General features: G+C 43.8%; 1 protein-coding gene across 11 annotated transcripts in view; it reads right to left on the bottom strand.

Moving 5' to 3' along the window:
• The window catches only part of si:dkey-205h23.2 (CUGBP Elav-like family member 4), a 150392-nt gene that overhangs the window by 38352 nt on the left and 85014 nt on the right, over positions 1 to 27026 (bottom strand). For 7 of the 11 annotated variants that reach the window (XR_005074525.1, XM_037094594.1, XM_037094589.1 and 4 more), the window contains exons 3-4: positions 14113 to 14161; positions 2155 to 2283 (exon numbers count right to left, since the gene is read on the bottom strand). Coding sequence is in view for 10 of the 11 variants with exons in the window: in XM_037094594.1 (XP_036950489.1) it covers positions 2155 to 2283; positions 14113 to 14161 (178 nt within the window). In the remaining variant the exon portion in view is untranslated. The remainder of the gene's footprint in view (positions 1 to 2154; positions 2284 to 14112; positions 14162 to 27026) is intronic. The other 4 variants (XM_037094593.1, XM_037094588.1, XM_037094592.1 and 1 more) reach the window with 2 other exon arrangements.

The raw sequence follows: 27026 nt of genomic DNA, 5'->3' as shown, positions 1-27026 counted from the left end.
ATGTTCTCATGCTTTTCCTGACCCAAAAAAAAAAAAAAAAAAAAAAAAAAAGTTAAGGGACATGGAGCACAACATCTCCAAAGAATTGGAAGTGCTGCAGCCTCATAAATTATAGTGCACATTTGAGTTTTTGAATTTGATGGCTCAGAATGAGTTGGGGGGGAAAAGGAAAAAGAGAGATTGTATTGCTTTCAAGCGAGAGGATCTGCGCTGCCTTTTGAATTCCCGGGGTAATAATATGTATGCATGAATTCCATCCCGCTGGATGGGTGACATTTATAACACAACTTAATTATAGACCTAAAAGCCATCTCTCTATTTTTCCTGACAATTCGGGGCTCTATTCAACTCTGGCAGCAAGTGTTGCACTTTGAAAGTACTTTGAGGAGCAGTGCCATAGAGAGATGGATGTTAAACTTCTCGGCCTTTTTATTGGGTGAAGAGGGGTGCTGAAAAGCCTCTGAGTAGCATAAATTTACATCAACAGGGGACAAAGCCTCCATCATGGAACAGATAGCACTGTCAATTTCAAGGTCTGTCTCATTCAAATTACGCGAACCTCATCCCAAGCGAGGCGGCTGGCAAAATAATTTGCCGTAACATCCCGTAATGATTGCGTGGGACTGTTGCACAGCGAGTGATAGGACCAGATACCTATATGTGAGACCTTTGTCTGGTGCTGGCATTCATAGTTAACATTGCTCTACAGTTGTTCTATTCCATATCAGTGAGAAGTTGGCGGAGAGGTAATGATCAAGCCAGTTATGATAGAGACAAATACCAACACAGGAAAACGTATGGCATGTGACGAGAGGAGAAAGGGAAAGAGATGAGGTGCGGGGTGCAGGAGGGTGAAAAGGAATGAAAGTGCGAATGAGGGAGAAAACTAGCTTCTGTTTGACACAACAGCACCGGCCTTATTTCATTTTATGTGCTGTCAATCAGCTTGAGGCATCTGAGCAGACAGGAAGAGAGGGAGCCGGAGCAGGAGACAGTGAAAAAAGGAAACAGGCCAGGGAGAAAGAAAGGTAGTGGGCCGGTGGGGCGACGCAGAGCAATAGACCCGGGATTAACAGTGAGAGGAACAGATGTTGACACAGATAGGTGTGTGGTTCAGTATAGCCAGCTTTTCTCTTTGATATACTCGGAAGGCTCGCACATTATCCGTCCCTCTCCCTTGCCTTCCCACACATCCCTTTTCACACATTCAGACGCTTCATATAGGAGAATAAATCACAGTCAACGGAGAGAAAGGAAGGTTGAGGTTCCGAGCAATATCATCGGCGTTATCGCTCCAAATATGGCTGTGAGCCCCATCAAAGGATGATGGGGGAGCCTCAGAACAATCCCACCTGCTTCACACATTTCACAGCCATCTTTAATTTGACCACGCTCTACTAACTAAATAGCACATAAGCCACAGACATGAATGCCTAAGCGGTTCCTGAATGCGGGCAAATCTGCCGCACAGTGAGTGACAGCAGCAAAACCCAGAGCCCGGCTGCTTTATTTACAGTAGGACATTATCGTCCAATGGCGTCTCTGGGGAGGGATGACGGGAATGTGGGAAACAAACATGATTACACCCCTCTGCTTTTCAGATAACAGGAGGAGGAGGAGGTGGAGGTGGAGGAGGAGAGGGAGGAGGGGGAAGGGGAGGGGGGTTGAAGGGGTGAGCAGAAAGAAGAAGTGTTGTGTGATGGATTTGTTGAGTACAAGCCCAGGTTGCGAGGAGCTGCCGTGATGAAGAGGCGACACAAGTAGAAGTTCGGAAAAAAGGGAGACAGAACTGAGAGGTAGTGTGAGAACAAAAAAAAAAAAAAAATGCAGAAAGTAGCGAGAAAAGGGAAAGTGAGAGGAAGGAGGTGTCGGAGCACAGTGACAATGAGGTATGAAAGAAATGCGAGCGAGACGCATAAGAGGTGGTGAAAAAACAGAATAGCTGAAGGGGAGGATGAGTTATTCAGAAGAGCAGAGTGGATCGTAGACGATGTCAATGAGGGCGCAGCGTGTGAGGCATGGTTCTAAAAATGTGAAGAGCAGAAAGAGAGACAGAGAGCGACAGAGAGAGAGACAGCACACGTACAGACAGGCAGAGGGATCAAGAGGGACAGGCGGGGGGAAGAAAAGAGTGGGAGGTGTGTGGGCTCTGACCCTTACTGGCCCCATCAGGCCCTCGCAGGACGGTGCACTCCTCGATCTGGCCGAAGGTCTCGAAGAGCCGCCGGACGTCGTCCTCGCTCTGCTGCTTGCCGAGCATTCCCACAAACAGCTTCCTGTCTTCTAGATGGGAAGAGAGGAAGGGGGAGAGAAGAGAGGGGGGGAGGAAGGAAGGAGTGTGGAAGAGAGAACAGACAAATGCTACAGCTGATGGCACCGTTCTGCTGAGCTGAACTTTTATCAGCAGTCTGCTGTGTTGAGCCTTAGCTGCCGCTGCTGCTGTTATTGTTGTTGATCTTTACTGTTGTGTGGTGTGCCACCCCGCCCTAGTATGAGGGAGATGTATTCCTGTTTCTAGTGAGCTATTCAAGTCTGCCACAGGGACGTTTGATAGAGATGATGTTCGGAGCGCAGTGGGTTTCAGGGAAAGGTAGAAAGAGAGCGGGAATATTTTGCACAGGTAGACAGACCGTTAGATCATCTGGTTGCTTAAGTCACTGAGTTGAAAGAGAACATGGAACCAGAACATGGTAGTACATTTTCTCATTACTAAAGGAGCAGGAGTTATAATAAGCGAGAGTAAACTCTGCAGCACTTTCTATCCAATGATAAACTCAAGAAAAGTAACAAAGCCAGACGGCGTCTCTTAGCCAGTGTGAGTCTCTACTTTCTCATCCACTCCACTTTCTGCTGACTGTAATGAACCGACCAAACCGACTAAAATATGTTGCATGGAGACAAAATGTCACATCTCTGCAGTGTGAGTGCTAAAGGGAAACTTTGAGTCAAGGACAAGTTCCTTCGCAAAATGAGTCAAGTAGAAATAAAGAATAAACATGATTCTGCTCATCGGCCAATGTTGGCTGCCCCGAAATAACAGATGATGCTCTTCAGTGTGAAGTTGTCTGAGGATAATTATCAGCCAAAGGTCTGCAGATTAGTCATTTTTCAACTCCCAACACTTTCAACAAATAAATAACTACAGTTAAGCTAGTTTCACATAGTGCAATTCAGAGAAAAGGATTTGTCTTCCCACTATTTTGTGCACACACCACACAATTCAATATGAGTCGTGTCCAAGTTAAAGGGTAAATTGGATTTGGTTTTCTGCACAACACAACCAAATTAACCATGGCCATAACTGATTTATTTTACAACCAGGTGATGAACACAGTGTTTCTACTGTAAAGGCATTTTATCAGTGAAAGCTTCAAGATGTAGTTCTTATGCTTTGTAATGACAAAGCTATATATTTTTTTTATTATATGAGGACTGTTTTTGTCTTTTAACTATTTGTGTGTGTAACAATAGAAAACAAGCTTAAAGGAATGACTTGTGTAGGCCGTCTGAGTGCCATCATTCCATGTGGCTTGTGGGCCGGATGAACGTGTCAAGTGTGGGCCAGATCTGAGACACAACAATTTTGATATCTGTGCTCCTACTGGCCACTTACGTATGACGAGAGACTGTGTTAAATGAGATAACTTCAACTCAATTCTAAGTATGACTGACAATAAAAGTCTGGGCTACATTCTCACTACCAAGCTGACAGCTTTCTGTAAAAGTATCAGTAGGGAAAGGTCATGGGTAAGTGGTCAAGGAAAGTTAAGTGAGAAGGCAATCTCCGCTGTACAATCTATATGTTTGCGGAATCTTGTGCGATTTAACATCTGGACTGATGCTGAGTGCTGCCTTTTCCCAATTTCCCAACCAATACTAAGTTTGCAGTGTTGCTCCTCATTAAGATTGAAGGGCAGCTCTACCTACACCCATAACTTCACTGCTACTGTATATCATAGTTTCCTCCTTGGCCCCAGACGGGGGCAGTCTGGCACAGATGTATGGGGTCCATACCTCTAAATTCCGGCCAGTCAGAAAGCTAGATTTTTCTAATTAATCTTCCCAGTGCCCTGGCATTAGACAGAGCATTCATCTTTTTTTACATCTTTTACATTATGCATCTCCTATTCCGCTGTGTTGTGGAATGAAATGGCTACTAGCAAGAACCTATCGCCAGAACTGATGGAAAGTGGCAGGAAGAGGAAGAAGAGTTTATTGGAAATGACACTGTTGATCTTCAGTGTGAGTCATTTGACTGGTAGGGAGCGGGCGAGAAGCGTGGAGGAGCGGAGGGTGAGAGCATCACCTGGGCCTCGACAGATGTGACGCCTCCTGTACCTGCCAGGCCCCATTAGACGCAGCTGTTCTAAAAATAAAGCACCAGGGCTTCCTTTTTGCAGCAGGGAAATCGGATCCTGTTCCATTCCTGTAAAGTTCAAATGAGACACGTGCCTGCTACCCGCTTGGCCACACAAATGAGCACCTGCATAATCAATAAGGCCATGCTGCCTGGTCTCTACTGCTGGTGTTGTAGCTGTGGTGTCAGTCCATGTTCCTGTAGTCACGCCTCGCACAGCAGGGATTCTCAAACCCACCAGCTGAGCCCGGTACCACTGCTCATTACTGTTCCTCTTCCCTTGGAACTCCTTGGTTGGAAGGGAGCGAGAACCCTGGGAAGATCACCACAGACACAGCCACTTATGCTGTCGGCTGGGATTCAGCAAAGAGTGACAGGAGGACAGACACCTAGCTGGATGGTGGGCATCAGCGGAGGAGCTGCGTCGCTATAAAGTCAGCCCTGAACAGGTGTTGGAGAGAAATGAGCCTGACCCCTGTCTATGGCAGAAAAGGTGAAACAACAGCCCATCCAGAGCACACGTGACTTTGCCTCGATTCCCACTCCATCTTTATCATTTTCACTGAGGTGTCACCGTTACAACGTAAATGGGCATAGTGCGGTTTTACAGGCCTCCTGCAGTGTGTTAATGTTTTGGGACAAAAGTCTCATCTTGGTCCTGGCCCGAGGAGATCTAATGGCGGCTTTACAAGGCTAATTAACGAGCCATGAGCGAAGTAATGAACTTTCCAAATGTGCTGGCAAACGCAAAAATAAATTACACCCCAGTGAAGGCATTAAAGGAAGTGTGAGTGTACTTGGGAGCCTTCCTTTGGGAGAGCCACGGTGAGAAAATGAATTCGGAGCTGCTATCTTTTCATTGCCTGACCTAAGAGTGTCTCAGTCGGCCCACTGCATGCCCTGGCCAGAGTATAGATTGCTATTAATTAGTCCGCTTTGCACCTGCCTCCATAGAAGCTCTTATTGGATTTTGCCAGTTCCCGCTCATCTCCTATGGCCACTCGCAAGCGTTAAATTGGCATTTTATGAATATGAATAAATATCTCGTAATGCACCCTCTGCAGAAGGAGATGACTGCACAACTCCAAAAAGTTATCCATTAAAAGTGGGGAGAGGAGGAAAAAAAAGAACACTCTTCTCAAGTACAGTCATGTATTTGCATTAAGAGGGGTGAGGACCTTCCTATGGAACTGTCTGAGGATACAGAAGTATGACAAAACTCATTGAACTGACTGTTTGACCTCTTTGTACTTATCTCTCATTGAGAGGGGCTCATCTTATCCCTCTAACAGAGCTGAGCCACACAGCTGGAGAACATTTGAGCTCTACAGCACTTCTCTGCTCTACTCTGAAGAGACCTTTGTAATCTGCACTTTCAAACCTTGCCACTACTTTAAAATAATAATGTGTGGGCATGTGTGTATGTGTTTGTGTATGTGTATGTCTATGTGTGTGCGTGCGGGTGGAAGTTAAAAAGCCTGGCAACAGCACTTAGAGTTTTTTGTATCATAACATCCTCAAACACCACTAATTAATGTATGTTCCTCTGGAGCATTTCTTCCTTATACTTTAAAATGTAATTAGCAGATTCATGGAAACAGAGGCTACTTAAAAAATGGGTTCGGGTGTATAGAGGTGAAAATAAAAGACATTCTTTGTTTTGGCATGTCATCACATGCTCTCTTTTTTCCCCCGATATGTAAGGTGCTGAATGCACAGCCACATCATTAAAATGACTAACAAGCAAAGTTAGTAAGATTGATCATCTCGTTGTAATGCAAGGTTCTGCTGAGAGACCTTGAGTGCTGGTATTCATGTGGATGCCACTAGACTAGTGAAACCCAACACCTAACACAGACCTCATCCACCCTGTCACAGCAGCGGCACTCCATCTAGGATAATGCACCCTACCACATTGCAAGAACACTGCATCGTAAGGAGATGATCAATTTTATTAATTTCACCTGACAATCGTTTTACCATTGTGGCTGATCAATGTATGGATACAGTATACTAATGCCTATGTACTGTACATTTGTGTAAAGGCGTATATAGTTTTTGTCAAGCCTTAGCCCGTGCACAGTCGCTCTCTCTTGCACGCAAAGTAATCTACATGTATTCTTTATGCCCTCCCCAGTGCCTCATCTCCTGACTGGAGGTGAGAGCAATTGTGTGGAAAATGGTTCCATGTCAGTCTCCAGCCATGTCCAAGCTGTGGTGGCATGTGGACAGCCCAGTTTTATGAATGCAAATAAAAAAAGGGGATCAAAAAAGTTATCAAAACACTACTGACATCTGACAATTGCTTGTCTCAGGGAGCCTTTTCATTTCAGCGCCCGGTATATTAAAAATTAATGGATTTTGCACAGCCGCCATATGCTGTCAAGATTGATGCTTCTCTCCATGGAATAAAGTGCTACTTGTGTTGTAGGCTCCAGTATGTGCATATAGATGTGTGCTTTCCTTTTCCCTTTCTTCTGCTATTGTCTCCCTATTGCGCTTTTTGTATCTTTCTATTTACCCTTAACTGTCATCCCTCACCCAGCTCTTTCTCTTCTAGCAAAGAATCAGTTGCTGTGAAGTCTACTTTTCAAAAGTTTCTGCTTTTGTTTGCCAATAATGGGAATATTCTCTTTAAAGAATTACTCTCTCGCTCATGTGTCGTGGTAAATATATACATATATATACATATATACATATATACATATATATATATTTTTTTTATTTTTTATTTTTTTTCCTCTTTTTTCATGATTCTATCACTTATTGCCCGCTGGCAGTAGTCAGGGAAGCTTGGTAGTAGTAAGTGTTCAGAAAGCATGGACAGCTGCATCCAACGATAAAAGATGCCTGCTAGGCCGCTGGGTGCATTTCAAATGCAGAGTAATGTTCCAGGCAGCACAACAGAGAAGTTGTGCTTCTTATGGTCTCATTAGAAAAGCCTGATGCTGGTGCACTGCTGCCTGGGAGGCCCGCCACCAGACACGCTCACACATGTAGGCGTACAGACCGGGTGTAAAAAAAATGTTGGGAACGGCTTCTTAACATTGAGCTAGACATTGTTTTTCATCATCTACTCTATGTTCAAGTGCCGTGAATGCGCCGTCTGTGTGGAATCAAAAGGTGCATTTGCTTTTAGAATAGGTCTTTTTAGATAATGAGCATTAGACATTTCGCACGGCATGGAGGGAAAAAATAATAATGCTCTGCTCTTTTGTTATCTTGCATTGTTATAACTGCTGGAGTTAATGTTTCTTTGGCCACAACACTTTAATGTCCCCAACTTAATTTCCCTTCCCCAAATAACTTCAGGGGATAATTCACCTCCCCTAAGCCTCGTTTAGTCACAGAAACCTTACCTCTGTGCCAATTTTTATAGATACATTAACAGATTATCATTATCTTTCTTGTGAAATAAATAGTGCCTAAAACAGTTCATCAGTTATTACTTCGACAAGCAATCACTGAAAATCACTGCTATTTAATCATTTAGAAAACTAAATAACTAATAGGGTAGTTATTAGTGAAAGAAATGTTATTTGCATTTAAAAAAAAAAAAAAAAAAAAAGAAATTAAATGATGAAAATTAAGAGCCATGAGTAGTACTGCCTCAAGAACAGTGACTCAAAAAACACAAGTAATTGCTACATGCCAACAAACTGAGTTTCATCTCAGGGATCAAAAAATTGTTTACATTTGTTTATATTAAAAAAATAAAAGCACATGCTAAATACTCTTTAAAATCAGTCCCAGATCAGGCAGATCACAGATTGAAATCTCGTGGAATAAAACTTTTGATCATTAAGTGTGTTGTAAACATAATTTTACTTTGTGGTATCTTGGAATTATACGGTAGGTTACATTTTTTTGGCTTCACATTAGAAGCAGAGAGGGGTTGTGAGTGGCTTTGATGGTAATCCTTGAAAAGGTTGACTGGAAGATTACCATACTAAAATAACAAAGAAAAATGGAAGCGCTTTCATTAAAAGTTTCCAGCACGACATATACCTAAATTTCACATTGTGCAACTACTTGTCAGTATTGGAAATATGTCCACAAGTTTCCCTTACGATGGGAATTGTTTCATGGAGAGAATACTCTGCTGTCTCGGCAATGATTTCAGCCAGTGCAATATTTCAAATCAATATTGTTCAATGCTGAATTTTTGTTTAACTCAGGATCTCTGAATGTCAAGTTTGTATGTGGTGATTTTTAGAATGCGCACCACAGAGGTTGCCAGATGGTTAGCTGGGTTTCCGAACATTTTTAAGTAGTTTCATTGATGTGAACTTACTAATGTTAAAAACATCACCAGGAAGTACTTAGATCAATATTTAAAGCTTATTACCAGTCGCCCACGAATGCAAATAGCTTCTGAGTGGGATTTACATTTTCACCAGGATTTGGCTGTATAAGCAACTCTCTGAAAATTACAGGGAAACATTTGATTTAGTATTAATGATAAGAAAATGTACTTGATTTGAATACAGCATTTACTGAAGTTCATTTCTAGGCACCCACTTAACCATTTTCCTGTTTTGTTTTGTTTTTTTATCGTAGCAACAGTAGCTTTACCTAGATGTGATATGAAGGTACAAAGTGTAAAGTAATGGCAGTGAGGTGATTGTAAAACAACCTGCATGATACTGTTCTGCAGCTCTCAAGCCCCTCAAGCATTTGCTTTGCCTTTGCGTTACACCATCAGCTATTTAATTCTACCTCTAACTCGTGTTTAATTCCTACCCAGCAAACAAAAGTAATTAGACCCCATCCCAGTGACAATGATGTGCAACCACACACTAAACCTTCCTGCTGCTGGTCCCAATCTGATGTATGCAAGTGGATTATCCAGTATATTGAGGTGGTAAATGGAATAATCAGAGGAGAACAAACATTCAAATTGTCAGCGTATCAGGCACGATGAGAGGATACAAGCTCTTGTGTTTGTAAATGCATTACTTATACCACTTGAATTGTCACATCCGTTTACCCGAGGGACTCGGGAGAGCTTTAAACCTTCTGGTATGCATCTTTATGAACGGAATCAGAACAATCAAGAGAACTTGCGGCTTCTGTCCAAATATTTTAAGTCCTTCTTCTACATTACAAATATCTTCTCTATTGGCAAGGCCCAATAATGGAGCTCTGCCAAAGTATAATTTAAATCAGTGCTTTAAGACATTTAAATCCACCCTGCAATGGTCACTGTTGGAAATCCCTGAATTCTTTTGTCTGTCCACTGGTCCCCATGTCTCTGTGTGTATTTCTCAGCACACACACAAGCGCTGCCAGGGTTCTTCTTGAGTTTTTGCGCGATCGTGTCCAGAGGCACAGAGGGATCTTTTGGCTTCATTTGCATGTAAAGTGGAGTGCGCACTTCTGTGGGCGTGAGGTGCCTCCAGACAGCCCCTCCCCTGTGGCCTGCCAGACTGAGCCAGCCAGAAGAAGCCCTCACTCTTCCCTACCTGCTGGGGTGGGGCATGACAGCACAGGGCGCAACATCTGAAGGCCCTGTCAATCTCTTCTGTGCCCGGTTGGGGTCAGCCTTCTGAAGAGCAGCAGGTTGGCAAGGACAAACATGACCCATTCACAAAGACTCCCCTCAGCCAGACAGACAAAGGAGAAATGGGCAAGATATTAAAAAAAGGCTCGTACGGGGCTGCTCAGTATCAGATGCAGGGATTGAAATGCTCCCGGCACTGTATAAGTATCCTATAAAATAAAAGTATGGGGAGCTAATAAACAAGTAGGGTAAAGAGACTGCGTGTAGACAAATGCACTGAGAGTGGCACTTTGTGAAAAAGTCGATGTTGATGGAGGTTGCCGGGCATTTCGGGAGAGTGTTGAAACCATCTTATCAGACTTAATAAAAGGAGAGGGTGTTGCCGGCTGACCCATCATCTCTCTTCTCATCAGTGTGGTCTCCAGTCTCACAGCAGTGGCTCGAGGAGTGGGACCTAGCTCCAAGATTGTGTTTAGATAATGGCCATCTCCAATCATAGATAATCTGGCCCCATCTTTTCTTCACAGACACAGCGGCAGACAAGGTCAGGGGGAAAAAGATTCCTGGCGAGGCGAGGAGGAGATAGGGATGGGGCGGCTCTGAGATGATTTACTGCTGAGATTCACTCAGCTGCCTCCATCACCCTCCGTTAACTTTCTCATCCTGTCGTCTCTTCCCCTCTCGCTCTCTTTGTCTTCCATCTCTCGCTCTCTCGCATTCCTCCATGGGCCTTGTACTGAATCCCCACCTCTCTCTCTATCACTCGCTTCATCTCTCCCTTTGCACTGCAGCACCGATGAGACAGAAAGAGGGAGAGAGACAGAGGAAGGGAACAGTAGAAAGAGAGAGAGAGAGAGAGAGAGAGAGAGAGAGAGAGCAAGAGATGTCTACTTTTCCTCATTTCTGTCCCTTTACAGTTGAAGAAAATTGCTTTGGTTTCAAGTGGAGATATAGTAGCATGTCTGTTCCTGCACTGACCACAGAGTGAGCGAGCAGGAGACCCATGCCTCAATTGAGTCTCAATATCTCTGAGTTGAAATCATGGTTTGATAGAACTGGGCAGAAAAAAAAAACTGGTGTTAAGCACATCAGATAAATGTGGACTTTGCGAGGAAGAGGTCGGCTGACTCAAGGAACAGAAATAGATTTAAAGGCTGTGAAGCTCCCCTCCCATGCTCCATTCTTTCTTGATAATCCAGGGAAAAAATAAAATAAGACATGAGTCATTGTAATAGACAGCCAGAGAATCAGCTCAGTGATCCACAATGGCAGCCGAGCGTCGGGATTGTGCAGCGCCGAGGCCCCACTAGTCATTCTCTGAGCTCCAGTTTAACTTCTCCTGCTGACACTCCTATGTCCCTGGGGAGAGAATGTCTCTCAGGGACATGGTGAACAAAAGAGGGGCTACTAGTGTCCCCAAATGGAGTAATGGGCTCTAATGCCTGCACAGGCACGTAATCGAGACCCCTGCACAAGTTCCCATGACAGATAATTGCTGATGTCTTGGTAGTGATAAATGTGACTCCATTTCTAGAGGTGCAAATGTCCCGGTTCAGCCCTGAGTTTGACAGTCTAGAGGCCCCAGTGGGACTGGTGTACCTGACTGGTCCTCAGCCTTCCACAGATGAATCCCCCGCTACTTTCTCTCCTTTAGCCAGCCCTCGCTGGGCTGTCTATTTTCCTTTAACCACAGGCCTTCATAGTAAATCTCATTTCATTGTCAGCCGCGACTGTGGTTTACTTCCCTGGCCTGTCTGCTGACTTCCTGTTGCCATTAACGCTCAATATCTCTGTTGGGGCCTGTCTGCTTGGTCTTATTTCATTCTGTGCTGTGTCCTATCCTGTCCTCCCATATAGAAAGTTCATCTGACAGACTAGTCGGGGCTGTGCCAGCCTAAGAGCCCTCTGTATTTCATTCACACTGCCTGTTCATCTCCCTTCTCTTTCTGCTGAAAAAGGGTAGTAATTGATATTGGGACCCATCCATCCTCCCCTCTTAAGCCCAGAGATCCAATTTATCTTGGTGAGAATGCCGATTGGCTCTCACCCAGGCCTTGTCGGTCAGACTTTGCCTGTTTTTAGATGGCCGTTAATTAAAGTGCCGCCACGACAAAAATAAGATCTACATGGGGGTGTGTGTGGCAATAGAAATGGGCCATCTGATTCACACTTGACCACATAAATCAGCGAAGTGGCTCAGTCTAATCTGACCTAGGCAGTCTAAATCACCACTCTGAAATGCAAGCACGGGGCAGACACAGACCAGTCCAATTAGATCCAATTCCACCCATGTAAATCTTTAACTGGCTTAATCTGCATTAACCTCAGTGATGTTAGTCACAAATGGCTCCAGAATGATCCAGTCAATCACCATGTCAGTCAGACTGAAGATGAACGGGGGGGACCAGGCTGTGCAAGAGAGTTGGTACGATGTCAAAGCGCATTTTTCACTGCTTTAAAGACAGGTTTTTCTTAATTTCAATAAAGAATGATTTAATTTAACTTGTAGAATTGCACCCATGCATACATATACTTTACTTCTGTAACTGGAAGTCTCACATCAAACCATGAATCTGACTGAAACTGACACAGAAAACTTTGTAGGTGGCTTGATAATTAATAATGATTATATGGTTCCAGTGTAATCATGTGACCATCGTCTTGTCTTGAAACAAAAGGTAGCTTTAGAACGGTTGATGATTTTAAAGGACAAACAACCATAAACTGTCTTGGTAAGATGTTGGGCCAACGTGTACCACCAGAACCATCTTCAGTGCACCTTGGCATTAATTTAACAAATCTGTAGAGCTCTAGTGTTTTACACTGTTCCCAAATCTCCCATATGTAATAAATTAGTTTGAGATCGGGTGACTGCGCAGGCCGATGATGATTTACATAGTTTTCATCTCAATTTTCAAACTCATCAATCCATTCAGTGACTCCTTATGCCATTTGGATGGGGACATTGTCATCATGGAGGAGACCACTCCCATCCGGTTAGAACTGTTTCATCACAGGATGAAGTTGATCACTCATTACAACTTTGTATTGATATGCATGGAACCCCAGATCCAATGCGACAAGTGGATGCAAAACCACACCAGCAAAATATTCCCTACTGGAAATAAGATCCATTTATGTTTCTCAGCCAATTTAGTCAGGTTTTTGATTTAGTTTGTCACCAGTCTGTAGGCAGATTGTGTTGATTTTAGAGAAGTGAACCAGGGACGCTGCTTAACAATCAATTCATTGTGCTTTTATTTCTAGACAAAAACAAATACTGTGTATTTTGGAAACTCTCTGTGCTTTCGCAAACTCGTACTTGAACGTAAACGCCTTTCACACTACAAGAAAAACCCACTAACACCCACTAGAATCTGGTTCTGGTCTTCAGTATGAATGTGTACAATTAAAATCCCACGTCATGACTCAGGAGTCACAGCGGTTTATAATCTCCAGCTCTGATCGACTGTGATGGAAAAAAACAACACCCAGGTGCAACTCTCAACAAACTCCAGAAAGAAGCGAGTCACTGCTTAGCAACTTCCATTGTCAGCTCTGGAAAAAAAAAAGATGTGTCTCATCCAGAATTTTACTGATTAAAACTTTCCAAAAGACGTTTTTAACATCTTCTGGATGTAGTCTGATAAGCTTTATGAACTGCTGCTTTCTACTGTTCCCTGCTTTTCCAGCGCATTTGTGATGGCGAGTCGAGCGCGACACACAAGCAAAACAAAAACAACAAAAAAGAAATAACCTGCAAATACATGCTGATTTTGGTAAAAGTTGTATAATACAGTCTTCTCCATTCAGTCACTGACTGCTAAATTTCTAAAAGTAATAGCTCTTGGGTGTTGTATAAGTTTGCATGTGTATGCCTTTGCTTTGTGTGTGTATGTTTGGGATGTTTCTCATCTGTAAACAGACTTTACAGTTACTGTAATAAGGATAAGGACCCTCCGCTCCACATTACTTCCTGTCCTCTTTTATGTTTCTCTCTTTTTCTCCATGTATCTCTGTCTTTGAACCACTCCCAGTGACTGTGAACCTGAGACAGCCCCTCTGCTGGCACAGATGGGAAGTCAATAGAAGCAAGTGACCTATATTACGGGCTACTCTACCAACTCCCAGTGTGTCTCAAGTGAGAGCAGAATATTAAGGATTGCGTGTGTGCTGTTCCAGTGTATTTGTGTGTTTGCGTGTGTGTTTTTTAAGGGGGGTGTGCAATGGAGACCAGGAGAAGGTTAATTACCTCCTCGTCCTTCGCTGTCGGCTGGCTTCACCTGGATGGGCCGGTTCATCTGGAGAGAGAGAAAGAGAGAGAGATGGAGGGAACGAAAGGTAGAGAAGGAAGAAAAGGGAAATCCCAGGTTAGCACGAAAACGATAGGAGCGACTGTGACGAGACATAGCGGGAAGAGAACGAGTGAAATGTGGCGTTAGTGTCCTGAGTTTGTCCTGCTCTGTGAGTTAACGACAAAAATCAAACGGTGACGATGCCGTAAAAGAGACAAATCTGTGCACTGCTCCATGCCAGCGTGTTTAATTAATCCAGGGCACTGCCTCTAGAGATGCCTGAATTCCCCTCACAGTTCAGCAGAATTAGCACTTTTCAATGACGGAGCCACACTGGGTGTCAGATGGCACTTGGAGATTAATGCCATTACATCAGCCACTCCCAGCCCCACAGGGAGAGGTCCTCTCAGGCTGGCCCTTGCTCTTCCTGTCCCCTCCTGGCTCCAGACTCCCAGTCACCAGCCATATCCTGCTCATCCCTGACCCTCAGCAATCCCTCTTTTCTCTGCCTCCATCCTTTCCCTCCTCTCTTTCACCTCTCTGCCCAGAACCCCATTCTGCAGCTCACGACCAATATGCCACTGGTCTGGACAACCAAACCCCACCCTGCCCCAGCCTCCTCCTCCTCCTCCTCCTCCTCCTCCTCCTCCTCCTCCTCCTCCTGCTGGCAGCCATTGAGGGCCACTGAACAGTGTAGCTCTGAAACAGCTTGTGAAAGGTTAACAGTAGGGAATCGATAAACAACCTTTGAAGATCCATTCTATAGTGAGGTGAAAGCAAAACATTGCCAAGCTAACATAAAAAAGCCCTTTTAAAAACTGCCTGCCGTGAATAAAAAACTCCCCTGATTCTTTTTGCTCCCCTGTCTATGGTTTCGTTTTTTTTTTTTTTTTGTTTTTTTTTTCTCACTCCCTGGAGTTTGAATATGAAAACAGAAAAACACTCAATCTTGTGCCTTCACTGAAACAGGAATAATATCCCCTCTTTTTCTCTGTGAAAAGGGTTGGTTTTGAGATTGTATTTTATATTTTGGCATGGTGACTATCTCTCTAACTAGGCCACACGGACAGGTCCAACATGTGAGTGCCAGTGAATGGCACACGGCACTGCCCCCTCAGATCAGTCAGCGAGGGCAGCGCAGTGGGTGTTGGGCCCTCAGGCGACGCAGCACTTGACAGCAGTTGACCACGGCCAAATATAGACCTAAGACTGCGGGACATGTATAGACAAGCGTATATACATGGTGACACCCCTGGGGATGTAATGTACTCGTCTGGCAATATGCTGTGACACTGGAACAAAGCTTAGAGAGATGACGGACGCAACACAGTGATGAGGGAGTGAAAACATACACTCACAAATGCGCCCAGACACAGGCACAGTCATGCCCGGACAAATGGACATGGGCACATACTCAACGCCACACACATACGAATGTAAAAACTGAGAAGGGGTTGTATAAATGCGACTGGCACAGAATTGGATATATCCGTCGCTGATCGGTCGCCAGTCATGCAGAAAAAACGACCATTTCTTGTCCGTATATACTGTTTGTGAAAAGGACTACAAAGGTGATACATAGTTTATGGTTTGAAGCATCACTGAGAAAGGCACTGACCTACTGACTCACTGTTAGTCACTCTGTGTGAACATCAAAATGCCAACAGCAGGAACACATTCAGTGTGTATTACAACAAGTGTTCAATTAGAATATAAGAAAAGCAGAGGTAACAGATACGTCTTTCCAACTGTGTATCCAGATGTTTGAGCTGCAGCCTTTACTGGCTTACTGAGTTCACATAGAATCCTGTTGGTTTGCGTTTATAGTGTAAATCTGGGGCTAAAGGGGTGCTTACATGTAGGATCATTATTCTCATCTTTGCACGGCCTGAGCCAGACAGAGACAGTTTTTTCCTGCTATTTTTGGCTGGATAACAGCCATCAATATTGCACTGACTATGTTTACATGTGAGTCTGAGGTAAAGTTCAAGTAGGATGAGGCATTGATGTATGTGAGTGTGCAGTGGAGAGAATTAAGGTCAGTTGGAGCACTGCGAGCAGTAAGTTAAGGTGTGCTGTGTGCACATTTTGTGAGTGTGTACGTGTGTGTGTGTGTGTGTGTGTGTGTGTGTGTGTGTGTGTGTGTGTGTGTGTGTGTCTTGACAGCAGCTCGGTTTGGGGGCAGAATTTGTCTCACATAAGAGGTTTACGGTAGCCTGAAGTCCCAAGATCCCCGTCCAGTGATCAGTCAGCTTCCAGGTCTTAAACAGCAGCGATTGGTCAGGAGGCTTCATTAGTAGCCCCTGAGCCGCTGCAGCAACAAGAGTCATTAGACAGCCCAAAAGTACACTTGGGGTTGCTAAGCAACCGAGCGGAGGTGGCCGGCAGGCAGTCGAGGCAAGCTGGCCGTTGGTCTGCGGGCTGTTAGCCAACCAATTGGCACTCCTTTCTTTCTTCTTCTTCTTTTTTTTTCCTTTACATGGTCCAAGGAGGTCATAGTGAGAGGGGAGGAAAAAAGATTTCTCAACTCCCACCTTCCAGCATGTCCCACTTTCTTGTCCCTTTTTAGTGAGTGTGACAATGAGTTTTCAGAGCGAGTCTGCTGCAACTTCTGCTCCAGCTTCCTGACAAATTATGGAGTTCAGCTTGATGCCAAACTATGGAGTTGTGAATAGCACTAGCATGCATAGGGCAGTAGTTAAGATGTCTACTTTACAGTGTCCTCTGCATACAGTTTCCTGTGCAAACAGAGGAAATATTTCTAGCACAGAAATCTTTCACTTTACTTTTATCCTCTCTCTCTCTCTCTCTCTCTTCCTCTCTCTCTCTCTTTCTCACTGTCACACACATGCACACACACACAGGCACAAAAAGTCTAGGGGCTCAATAACAGCAGGTGGCTTAGGTGACATTTTAATCCCTTATTACTGAGTGCAGGATTAGCCAACAGATCAAGGCAGAGTTAATTATATGAATTCATCAGAGGCTGGGCGAAGAGGCAGCCTGCTTTCCCCTAGGGCCAGGACCCACCCCCACCCCACCACACACCCTTTGCTCACACACACACACACACACACACACACACACACACACACACTATGGAAGAGCACAAGTGACATTCTGTCCGTCTGAAAAGCTAGTTCCTTATTAGCATTGCGGCGGCAGGAAGCTAAGATAACACATACAGTGGTGCCTCTGGAGATGCTGTAAGACAAATGACATCTACCACCTTCCCGTTGGGCCCCTGCAAAATGAACTGCATAGACATTGGATGGGAAAGACTACAGGCTTTTTCATCCTGCAGACGTGTGGCTGCCGAGGCTGAAAGGAGTTCAACACCCCCCCGTCTTGCTTTATCTTTGTCTCTCTCTGCCCCTTTGGCCTCCAAAACCAATATGCTTCCCACCACAGCCCCTTAATGGGTTGATCAATGCTGACAAATAGGCAGCTCATGCTGTCTTGCCTGGGAACTCACAGCTCTGTGCCTGTGTGCTGCTGCACTTAGAGAGGCCATCTCTCTTTCTCCTCATCTCTCCCCTTTTTTTCCCATCTCTCTCCTTCTTTCACTTACTTTTTTTTCCTTTCCTCTTCATACCCCCCCCCCCCCCCCCTCATGCTCTATTTCCCTTATGTCTATACATTCATTTTTTTTTCTTTGTTCTAATCTCCAGAGGCAAATCTATATTTTTCATTCGGTCACGATGAATAAAAGTCAGCTGAAGTCATGGAGGGGTGGAGAACCGACAGTGTGGAAGAGAGGAACTTGCTTAGATTTTCCAGGAGAGGACTGTGTGTAAGTTTCTGAGTGTATGTCCGTGTGTGTGGATGCACTTCAGTTCATCTATCTTCGGCTAGTCTGTCTGATTGATAACGGTGCAGTGGGGAGAAAGGGAGACAAGGACGCTGCTGGCCTTTGACCGTGTGTGACCATGCTTTGTGAATACCACTGCTCACAAAGCAAGCAAGGAGAAATGCTATCTACCAGCCAGTCTAAATACAGAAAAATGTTCTCTCACAATTAAAGGTATGAGCACTTTGTGAACACTTTGGCTGTAACTCTCACTGATATTCTTTTCAGTTTTTTAACCCTTTCACCCTACTCACATCTGGCTTTTGTTTTAAGTGGGAATGGGTATGATCGGAGTGAAATAACTGTGAAGTAGTCACAGGTTTTTATCAGCTGAAGGTGGATGTGGTTCAAGGGTCGAGCCAGTGTCTTGTTATCGGAAGGTTGCTGGTTCGATTCCCTTTGTCTGCTTGTCAAAGTGTCCTTGGGCAAGAAACTGAACCCCAAACTGCTCCTGATGTGCTTGCATGGCAGCCACTGCCGTCAGTGTATGAGTTTATGAAGGAATTACTGTAAGTCCCTTTCGACAAAAGCGTCTGATAAATGCTCTAAAATGTAGATCAGCTCCAGCTCTGACCAGCTGTGATGAAAACATGACACCCGGGTGGACAATTTAATTTTTGCCCCTTTTCTGTCATGATGCAATGATGCATGATGAATAGTTTTCCACTGACCGCTGTGAAAATCATTCATTTGGCGCTGAGTTTGAAAGAGAGTAATTAAAAGTAAAAGATATTCAAAAGTAAGCACCGTAACATGGTCACTGGCCATGCTGATTTCTACTGTTCCTTGTGTGTGTTTTTGGCACATTTGTTCATTTGATTTGACTTGTTACTTTGAATCTGACAGTAAGAGAAAAAAGATAAAAAAAGAATATTCTGCTAATGGGAGAAGGAGCCAATCACCTAATTAAGCAGGTTTATGTGCTAAAGAAAAGGGCAAAATATATTTTAATCTATCATCTTATATTAGATGACTAGCATTACCCAGTTTGAACTTAAACTCAAGTAAGTAAGAAGAGCGGATTCAAATGTGTTTACTTTTGTTGTGACTCTGTGTCAATTGTTACCTTTCATTTCATTCACAAACGAGTCTGGAAGTGTCAGAACGTATTAGTTCATGCAGCACTTATTTATTTTAGGGACATGCTAATCAACTGTGATTACTGAACACTTATGCTGTAATAATTTATTCATCAGACAGAACTAATTATACCAGAGACAAACAGATGATACGATATCTTCTGAGCAAATATTTGATAAAGTGAGCACTGCCCTAAACTCACAAAAAGAACTTGAGGCCCCGCTTCTGCAATGAATGTCAAGTCACGGAGTTAAAAAGACAGCGACTTAAATGCCTACATTGAAAATAAGAACCTAAAGATGATTTAACATGAAAATGAGCTTTGCCATATTTTAACTACAAGTTTACAGCTATCTGCTCAAGTGTTGTCATGAGCACACGATGCACATTAACAGCAAATCCAGGCACACCTGCTATTTTTGTTCGTCGATGAACATTCATGCCTGACAGGTGTGTTGGGTGAAGTGGGATATTAATAGGAGGGCGTGGTGATGAGTCATTACCTCCCCAGCCAGTCACGTCTCACACATCTCGTAACCTTTAGACAGCTGTGCCAATCACAGATGCACATGACGATTATGGCTCACCAGATGAAGGGAAGAGTCAAGACCAGTTTGTCTTCACAGAGAAATATTCTTCTCCAGGAGGCTGCAGAACAGCAAAGGCACAGACGGACTGTTTGTCTCCATGGATAGGGTTCCGAAAGCCGATGATGATCCTTTCTGAGATCAAGATATGTTTGTGGAGATTCTGTATGTACGGTCACACATTTCTTTTGTCCGTCTGTAACAGTTCACAGATTCACACTGATTATTTTAACAACATGTGCATTGTAACTCTGCAGTATGAGAAAAAAAAAAAATAATAATATAGAAAGTGTCATGTTGTCGTTGTGGTTGAAATTTTGTTTTGGCTGCAACGAAGCCATAAGTGCCAAAACTGTGACTGAGCATTCGTCTGTCTGATGCCCTGCATAAACTTACAATCCACCCCAGATAATCATGTTTACATGACTTCTCTGTGGCAATTGCAGCATTTTCTTTTCTTCCAAATTAAAAATCCACAGCTACAGAGCAAGCCCTCTTTTTTTTAATTTGAAATGTGTTGAAACATTGGATTGGTGAGGACTGTCTGTCATGACTGAGCTTCGTCATGCAGTGAGAGCTGTAAACTTTTCACAACGTTTAAGCTAAGTGGACACATTAATTCCAAGAAAGTGACCTTTCATAGGGAAGAAGTTACAGATGACTACATACAAAAAGTAATAACAATAACTGTTAATTAATTTCTCTTTGCTGGCGTTTCATTTCACCTCCTGTCATCTCCTCTCACAAATCAAACACAGTCTCATCAGGTACCGTTCTCTTGTTAAGTCATCCATTGTTTGATGCCTCTCATTATCATTCTGTGGTTTTCGCCGTGAGTGAATTCATTGGAGCTGTTGATGCCATTTACAGCCTTTTAAGCTCAATTAAAGATGTTTAATGCACACTGACTTTTCTTAAAGAGCCAACGCAGAGCCACTGGCGATGGCTGAGACAAAGAAACATCACATCATTCCAAATGGAGCTGCAGGGACGCTAAAGCCGTAAAGCTTTCAGCATTGTACAGCCGCAATGAGTGACCCACCCCAACCCCTGTCATTATTATCCATGCCTTTGGAGGTTTGGGGAATTAAGAGTATTCTATTCCAGTGAATGGAATTGGCATTTCTGTCAATACTCACTTTAAGGTGTCATGGTTAGCCTGTAATTAGTACAGCAGTTTTTCTTTTTCTTTTTTTTTTTTTTTTTGTCTGTGCATGTATGTGTGTCTCCTTTTTTAATTTTAGATACTGATTTTTTTTCTTCCAGAATACAAAGAGAAAGACTCCTGACATTTTTTTTTTATATAATATGGATCTGTTTAGGTAATGTCATCCCATTTTCCCCTCTGCATTTAAAATAAAATGCATTTTGAAGTACAATTATCTCACTGTAAACCCCACTGTCTCGCTGACAGGCAACCTCCCAGATCCTGCACAGCCTGTACTGTACAGTCCAAATTACTGTCTCCATCACCCATCGCTCACACGTCAGGCCATCCTGCCCCTCATTTCTGTGTGGAGAAACAGGGCCGGCGCAGCGGGAATGAGTCTTTCTCTCAAATTGGTGCGTGAGTTCACAGCAGCCTCCCCGTGAGGCCAGCGAGTCAGGAGAGGTTGGGCCTGCCGCGTGTTGGAGGAGATGCGTTCGAGCCGGAGTGATCACACACTGCCTGTCTCCCCCGAAAAACACATGAAGGAGGGCTGTGTCTGCCTCGCTGTGAGGAAGAGGGAGAAGGGGCTCTGACAGCTCAGCAGAGGGTGGCTGGCGGTGAAATGCGACCTATTTTTAGCTCTGAGCCCGAGCTCCTATTTAAAGACTAGGTACTGGGGGTCGGTTTGAGGAGGGGGGGAGGGCAGAAAAATGTTGCTTGTTTTCAGCTAACACAGTATTCCCTGGTGTGGTGCTGCAGCGTCATAGGGGAACATCTCTGTGTTTGTGTTTTGTCTCTGTAATCTCTGTCCCGTTCCCCATAATTACCTGGCAATTGATTCCCCCTGGAGCTAGATTTTGGCTTTTAATTTATCTCTATGAATCCGGTATTGGCTCTCGGGCCCTCCGAGAGGCCCAGCTGAACATCTGAACCAATCTATACCGCCTCACCTCACTTGGCCCGGTCCAACCCAATCGAGGCTTGGTTAACTGTAGCCCATCCTACATCTGTAATAGCCCCTACTCCCACTTCCTATTTTTATTTTTACTCCACGGGTGCCCAGCAGGCCTCGTCTCGAGGTGGGACGGAGGCAGACAGAGGCAGAAAGTGGATGAGAAATCGAGCCATCATGTTATCCTCTGCTCCATAAAGCCTCTGTTCTTCCTTTGACTGTAGATGGATTGCTGTGTAGATCACTGCAACCAATGGCCAGCGCCACTATATTACATTTATTGCCCCCTTTTTTTTTTCCCTCCCTATCTCCCTCCCTCCTCTTCCAGTGGATATGGGTGAGGGGGGGGGCGTGGGGGCGGAAAGAAGGACAGGGAGAGTCGGGGTAGAGGTGCATCGGGGGAAGGGGGGGGTGACGATTCGACACAGTGAGACAAGACTAACAAATTAGTCAAAGTGACAGGGAGTTTTATGAGGTCTGCTCTTGTGAGGCGACTGCTGCTCCCCCCCCACCTCCCTGTCTCTCTCTCGCTTTCTGTAGGCCACAGGGACACCATGCCAAGGCTGTGTGTGTGTGTGTGTGTGTGTGTGTATATGCGTGTGTGTGTGTGTGTGGTAGATATTTGTGCATTTACAAAGAAGACGTGATGGAATAAGGAGGGAGAAATTATTGTAAAGTAGGAAAAGACAGAAGGCAGAAATAATGGATGCAAGAGTCTCAGGGATTAGAAAACAAGAGCGCAGGCGTTCAGCAACACTCTGAGTTCTGCTTTTCATTCTCCAGTCATGACTTTACACTTAAACATTTGCTTGTCTTGCTTGTTAACATACTGGAGGGGGAGGAGAAATGTTTACGCAGTTATTTTAAAACTTTTTCATGCTAACAGGCAGAAGCTGTAACTTAAAAGTCGCCGGATGATCTTTATGTGAATTGTTCAACGTGGTGTTAAATATAAGTCTGACATCATGTCTGACACAAGTTCAGTAAAATGATGTAAAGTTCCTGAAACTCCAAACTCAAAGCACTTTTACCCTGAATTCAGATGAAATTCCACCCAACAACGAGAATTAAGTCAGTATTTACTCACCCCTGTAGCGATGGAAAGTTGGATGAAGTTTTTCACAGTCCACAAAACTTTTCTGAAGCCTCACTGCAAAACTGAGTTGCAACATTTTCCCAGACTACCTAAGTGGCTGGGGACTTGTATGAAGTTTGTTTCAAAAGCCAACCGAAAGAAAACAATAAAATGGCTCTTGGTCAAGCTCTTGCAAGTACTTCTGATGCCTACAGCTCAACTACAGCTCAGATTAAAAACAAAGTTGTAAGTAACGTCTTTTCAAATCAAATTGGGATCTCGAACTTCCCAGAGACTTGGATTACATCTGTTCAAGCTGTATGGATCCATTTTATGTTGTTTTTCAGTTTTTTTTAAGTTTTAAAACAAGATTGCATCTACTTCAGTTGTTCAGGACACAAAACTTCACCCAAATGTTCATCAGAAGTGACAGTGAGAAGATAATAACTAGCTGAAACAGCATTGTGGAGAGATGGTAGCTGCATGAGACGATGTGCTGTGTTGTTTTCAGTGTGGACAGTTGTATTCAGTTCAGTTTGTTTGATTTGTTAAGCGATTGTTAGTTTAGTAGCATTTGCAGGGACAACGAGGCGGTTATTTGGTCTAGAGCCCTGCAGTGCATTGTCAGTTTAGCAGCCCCTCAAGGAACTGCCTCACATGTTTTTCTGATCAGCCCTTCTGATCGGCCTTTACAGTGACCACCGATAAAAATATTTGGAATGAAATCGGTGGTTAGGGGTTAGGTTGGGGCAGTCCCTTAATTATTAGAGAGATTATGTGGAATTCCAGGAGAAAGAGAGCATTTTTGTCTATTTATGAGATCTAAGTGAAAACAAAATGACCCAAGTGATACACACACATTGCCAACAATGCATACACCAAAACACAGAAGGTTAAATGGCCAGACTCGAGCCGCGCACACAAACAAAGAGCATGAATCGCACCAATAGCCCGGTTCCTCCTGAGGAGCATATGTCACCCTGCAAGGCCACGGTACAAATGCTCCTGAGCCGGTGCCGGGGAAACAGCTAAAGTGGCTCACGGTATAAAGAGGAGTGGGAGAATAATAATAAGTGGAAGGTAATGACACACCATGCATCTGTCAGATTTATGAGTGTATATCCTGCTCACCGCCTCTCATACACCTGCCGGCTGGGGCGGCGCTCCTGCAAGCACACACCACAATGCTGATGAGAGGTAGTCAGCGGTGAGCAATCGCAGAGCAGAGAGCGAAGGGGAGAATGGACTCTGCTGTCGGCAATGACCACATCCAACAATTGAGCACCGAGGGCCCAGAGCACATGCACACACACAGTTACACACACTTTAAAATGGCCTGGAAAAAAATTCTCAAAATCAGAGAGCGGTGTATAGCAAACAGGCGGCCAGTGGAGTGTGGCTTTGGACCAGGTATGAGGACAGGTTCAGAGGAGAGAGCCTGTGAACCATATATTCAAATAAATAGACACGGAAAAGAGTAAGGTGTTCGGTGTGCTGGGAATGAGAACAGTCTGTTGTCAACATGTTTTTTTAATTTTTTTAATACATATTAGGGGTGTGACGGTAAATGTATTTGTGCATGCACAAAACAAAGAAGACATCTGACTCTCAGTCAAGGCCATATGTCAATAGGCAAAGGACATAACCATCTGATCCACAATAGCTCATGGTTACCCAACCTGAATGGAGGGAGGCCTGTCAGGACTCAACACTTCATCCAACATTAACTGAGTCAGGCTTGGGTCAGGTGTGGACGTAAAAAAACAGAACACCTACTAAGTTCATGTTCGGGCTTGAGCACATCTTTCCCAGACTCAGTCGGGTTTGGACAGAAAAAATACTGCCCGAGCCGCATTCAGAATAAGGAGATGACAAGGAAAAAGAAGAAGAAGATACAATAAAGCAATACTAAGAAGAAGATTATGACTATGGGGAGTTAAATTAGACACTGGAGCGAGATGATCTGACCTCCTCTGTCAAATCAACTGTGTGGGAAAAGTTTGCTAAACGAGTGATGGGTTGGATGAAGGTCTCGTGTTCGCGATACAACAAAAAATGTAAAACCAGGAATCTGACATCTTCCCCCTGCTGGTTTCAAATATGTGCAAGCAGACAAGACTGAAGACATTACAGAAGCAACTGCCGTTTACATCACATACATGTTTTGTTTTTTTACCAGTCCTGCTTGAAAATATGCCGTACATAGTGTACGATCACTGTACAGGCTCTACCAACTATCTCAGGTGGAACCATGTGGACACTGGGTGGAATAAACTACAACTTTCACTCCTGTCTGTTGAAATTAAGCCTCGTGCATTTGGGCGTATCGAGAATAGACTCAATGTAGGGTGAAGTTCACTTATTTTTTTAATGTTTTCACACAGTGACACGAGTAACAAGCTATCACAACCATCTAACACATAACCATCAACACACACACACACACACAGAAAGACCCTGACAGCTAACAACAGAGGAAACCCACTCGAAAAAACAAAAAAAAACAAGCTGACAGTATGATCAAAGACACACAGACACACAATGGTAAAAACATTTGCATACACATAAACACATACATTAACACACGAAGCCGCCTGCCAGTATGTTAGATGTGCCTCACGTCAGATAAGATCAACCCTGTATGATCCACAAACACAATTCACAGTCAGATCACTGCTAGAACTGGCTCACAGTAAGTTTAAAGTGTGTCAGACGCACGTTGTGTGCAGTAGAGTTGGGTTAATAATGTACAAATGCTTCTTGTGTTTACCTGAGAGACGGTGCCACAGCATCCAAAGCTTTCTCAGTTGTAGCAGGTGAACGTGCAAATTGTATTAAAACAGCAGAACCAGATTGTATTCCATGTAATGTCAGTCAATCATGATACAAAAGTTTAAGAAATCTAAAAAAATATGGGTCAGTTCAGTGATAATGCTGCAAAATATCGCACATAAAAATGTATATTTTATGTTTATCATGATTTGCTGCACAATTAACAGATGAACGTTTGTTTTGAGCCATATTCAGCTACACTTACTTAACTCACTTACGTGTCATACTCATTTTCGTTATAATACAGTATGATGAGGTCTTTGGGGGGATTTTTGTTTGTCTTTGCTCTTCTTACTATCACGACTAATTAGGTCTGAGTATTAGATGTTTTTTCCAAGGAGCCAAAAAAATCCTCTAACAATAATCACACTCACAGTCTGCTGATGACATAGAGTGTATTGTATTACACACTCATCATGCACGAGACAACACAACACACACACAGAAAGCAATAATGGATTTATAAACCTGCCCCACAAACACACACTCACCGCCTGCCAATAGTTAATAGTAACCGCAAGCATGAGGATGCTCATCAAACAGACACTATTGTAGTTAAATGGTCTCATAAATGCACACGGCAGAACAAACGCAGAAATAATATAATAATAATGGAGCAGACGATGTGTTGTTGTAATGTGCAATACAGGACTGTTATTACACACAGGAATGCAGGCATGCGGATAACCAGGAGTCGTACACACTGATGCATACTCGCAAAGAAAACGCCGACATTCATGCACACACACACACACACAAAAACACATTCTGGCAAACTTGTGCAGAGATGCCTTTAGACACAGACAAGCGCACACACACTCACACAAAAGCACACAATCCTGCAAGTGTGTTCCAAGATGCCGTTAGCACAGAAGGCTGTTTGTGAAAATGATCACATCAATCGAAGTGATAGATAAAAGACTGGGAGCAATTGATAAAGTGCCACAATTATTTGGAAGATGAATGGCTGAATTTGCTTTTGAAATTGGACTGGATCTCAGTGCAATGGAACAGAACTCATCATCATCAATGAGCCTGCCATTAGATTGCTTTCTGTCACGGGCCAATATCAGCCCGGACAATTGGATCCATCTGCCAAATGGGATCAAATAGACCTACTCACACAACATCAGAGGTGATGTATAGTGACCATGTGTGAAACATATTACATTGCGAATGCACAATACATCATTGTGTATGTTGTTGTGTGTGCTTGAGTGTAACGCTGGACCATCACCGCGTACGAGTTTGCTCAATAGAAATGATTTGGGTTACATTAAGGGAACACAAGTGCGACATGGAGGGAAATGATAGCGCCGGCAATGTAAGAAGAAGAAGAAAAAAA

Source organism: Acanthopagrus latus, chromosome 4 (genome assembly GCF_904848185.1).
Source record: "Acanthopagrus latus isolate v.2019 chromosome 4, fAcaLat1.1, whole genome shotgun sequence".
Classification (NCBI taxonomy): Eukaryota; Metazoa; Chordata; class Actinopteri; order Spariformes; family Sparidae; genus Acanthopagrus; species Acanthopagrus latus.
Note: the sequence above shows the minus strand (reverse complement) of the source record. Positions and strands in the feature narration are given on the sequence as shown.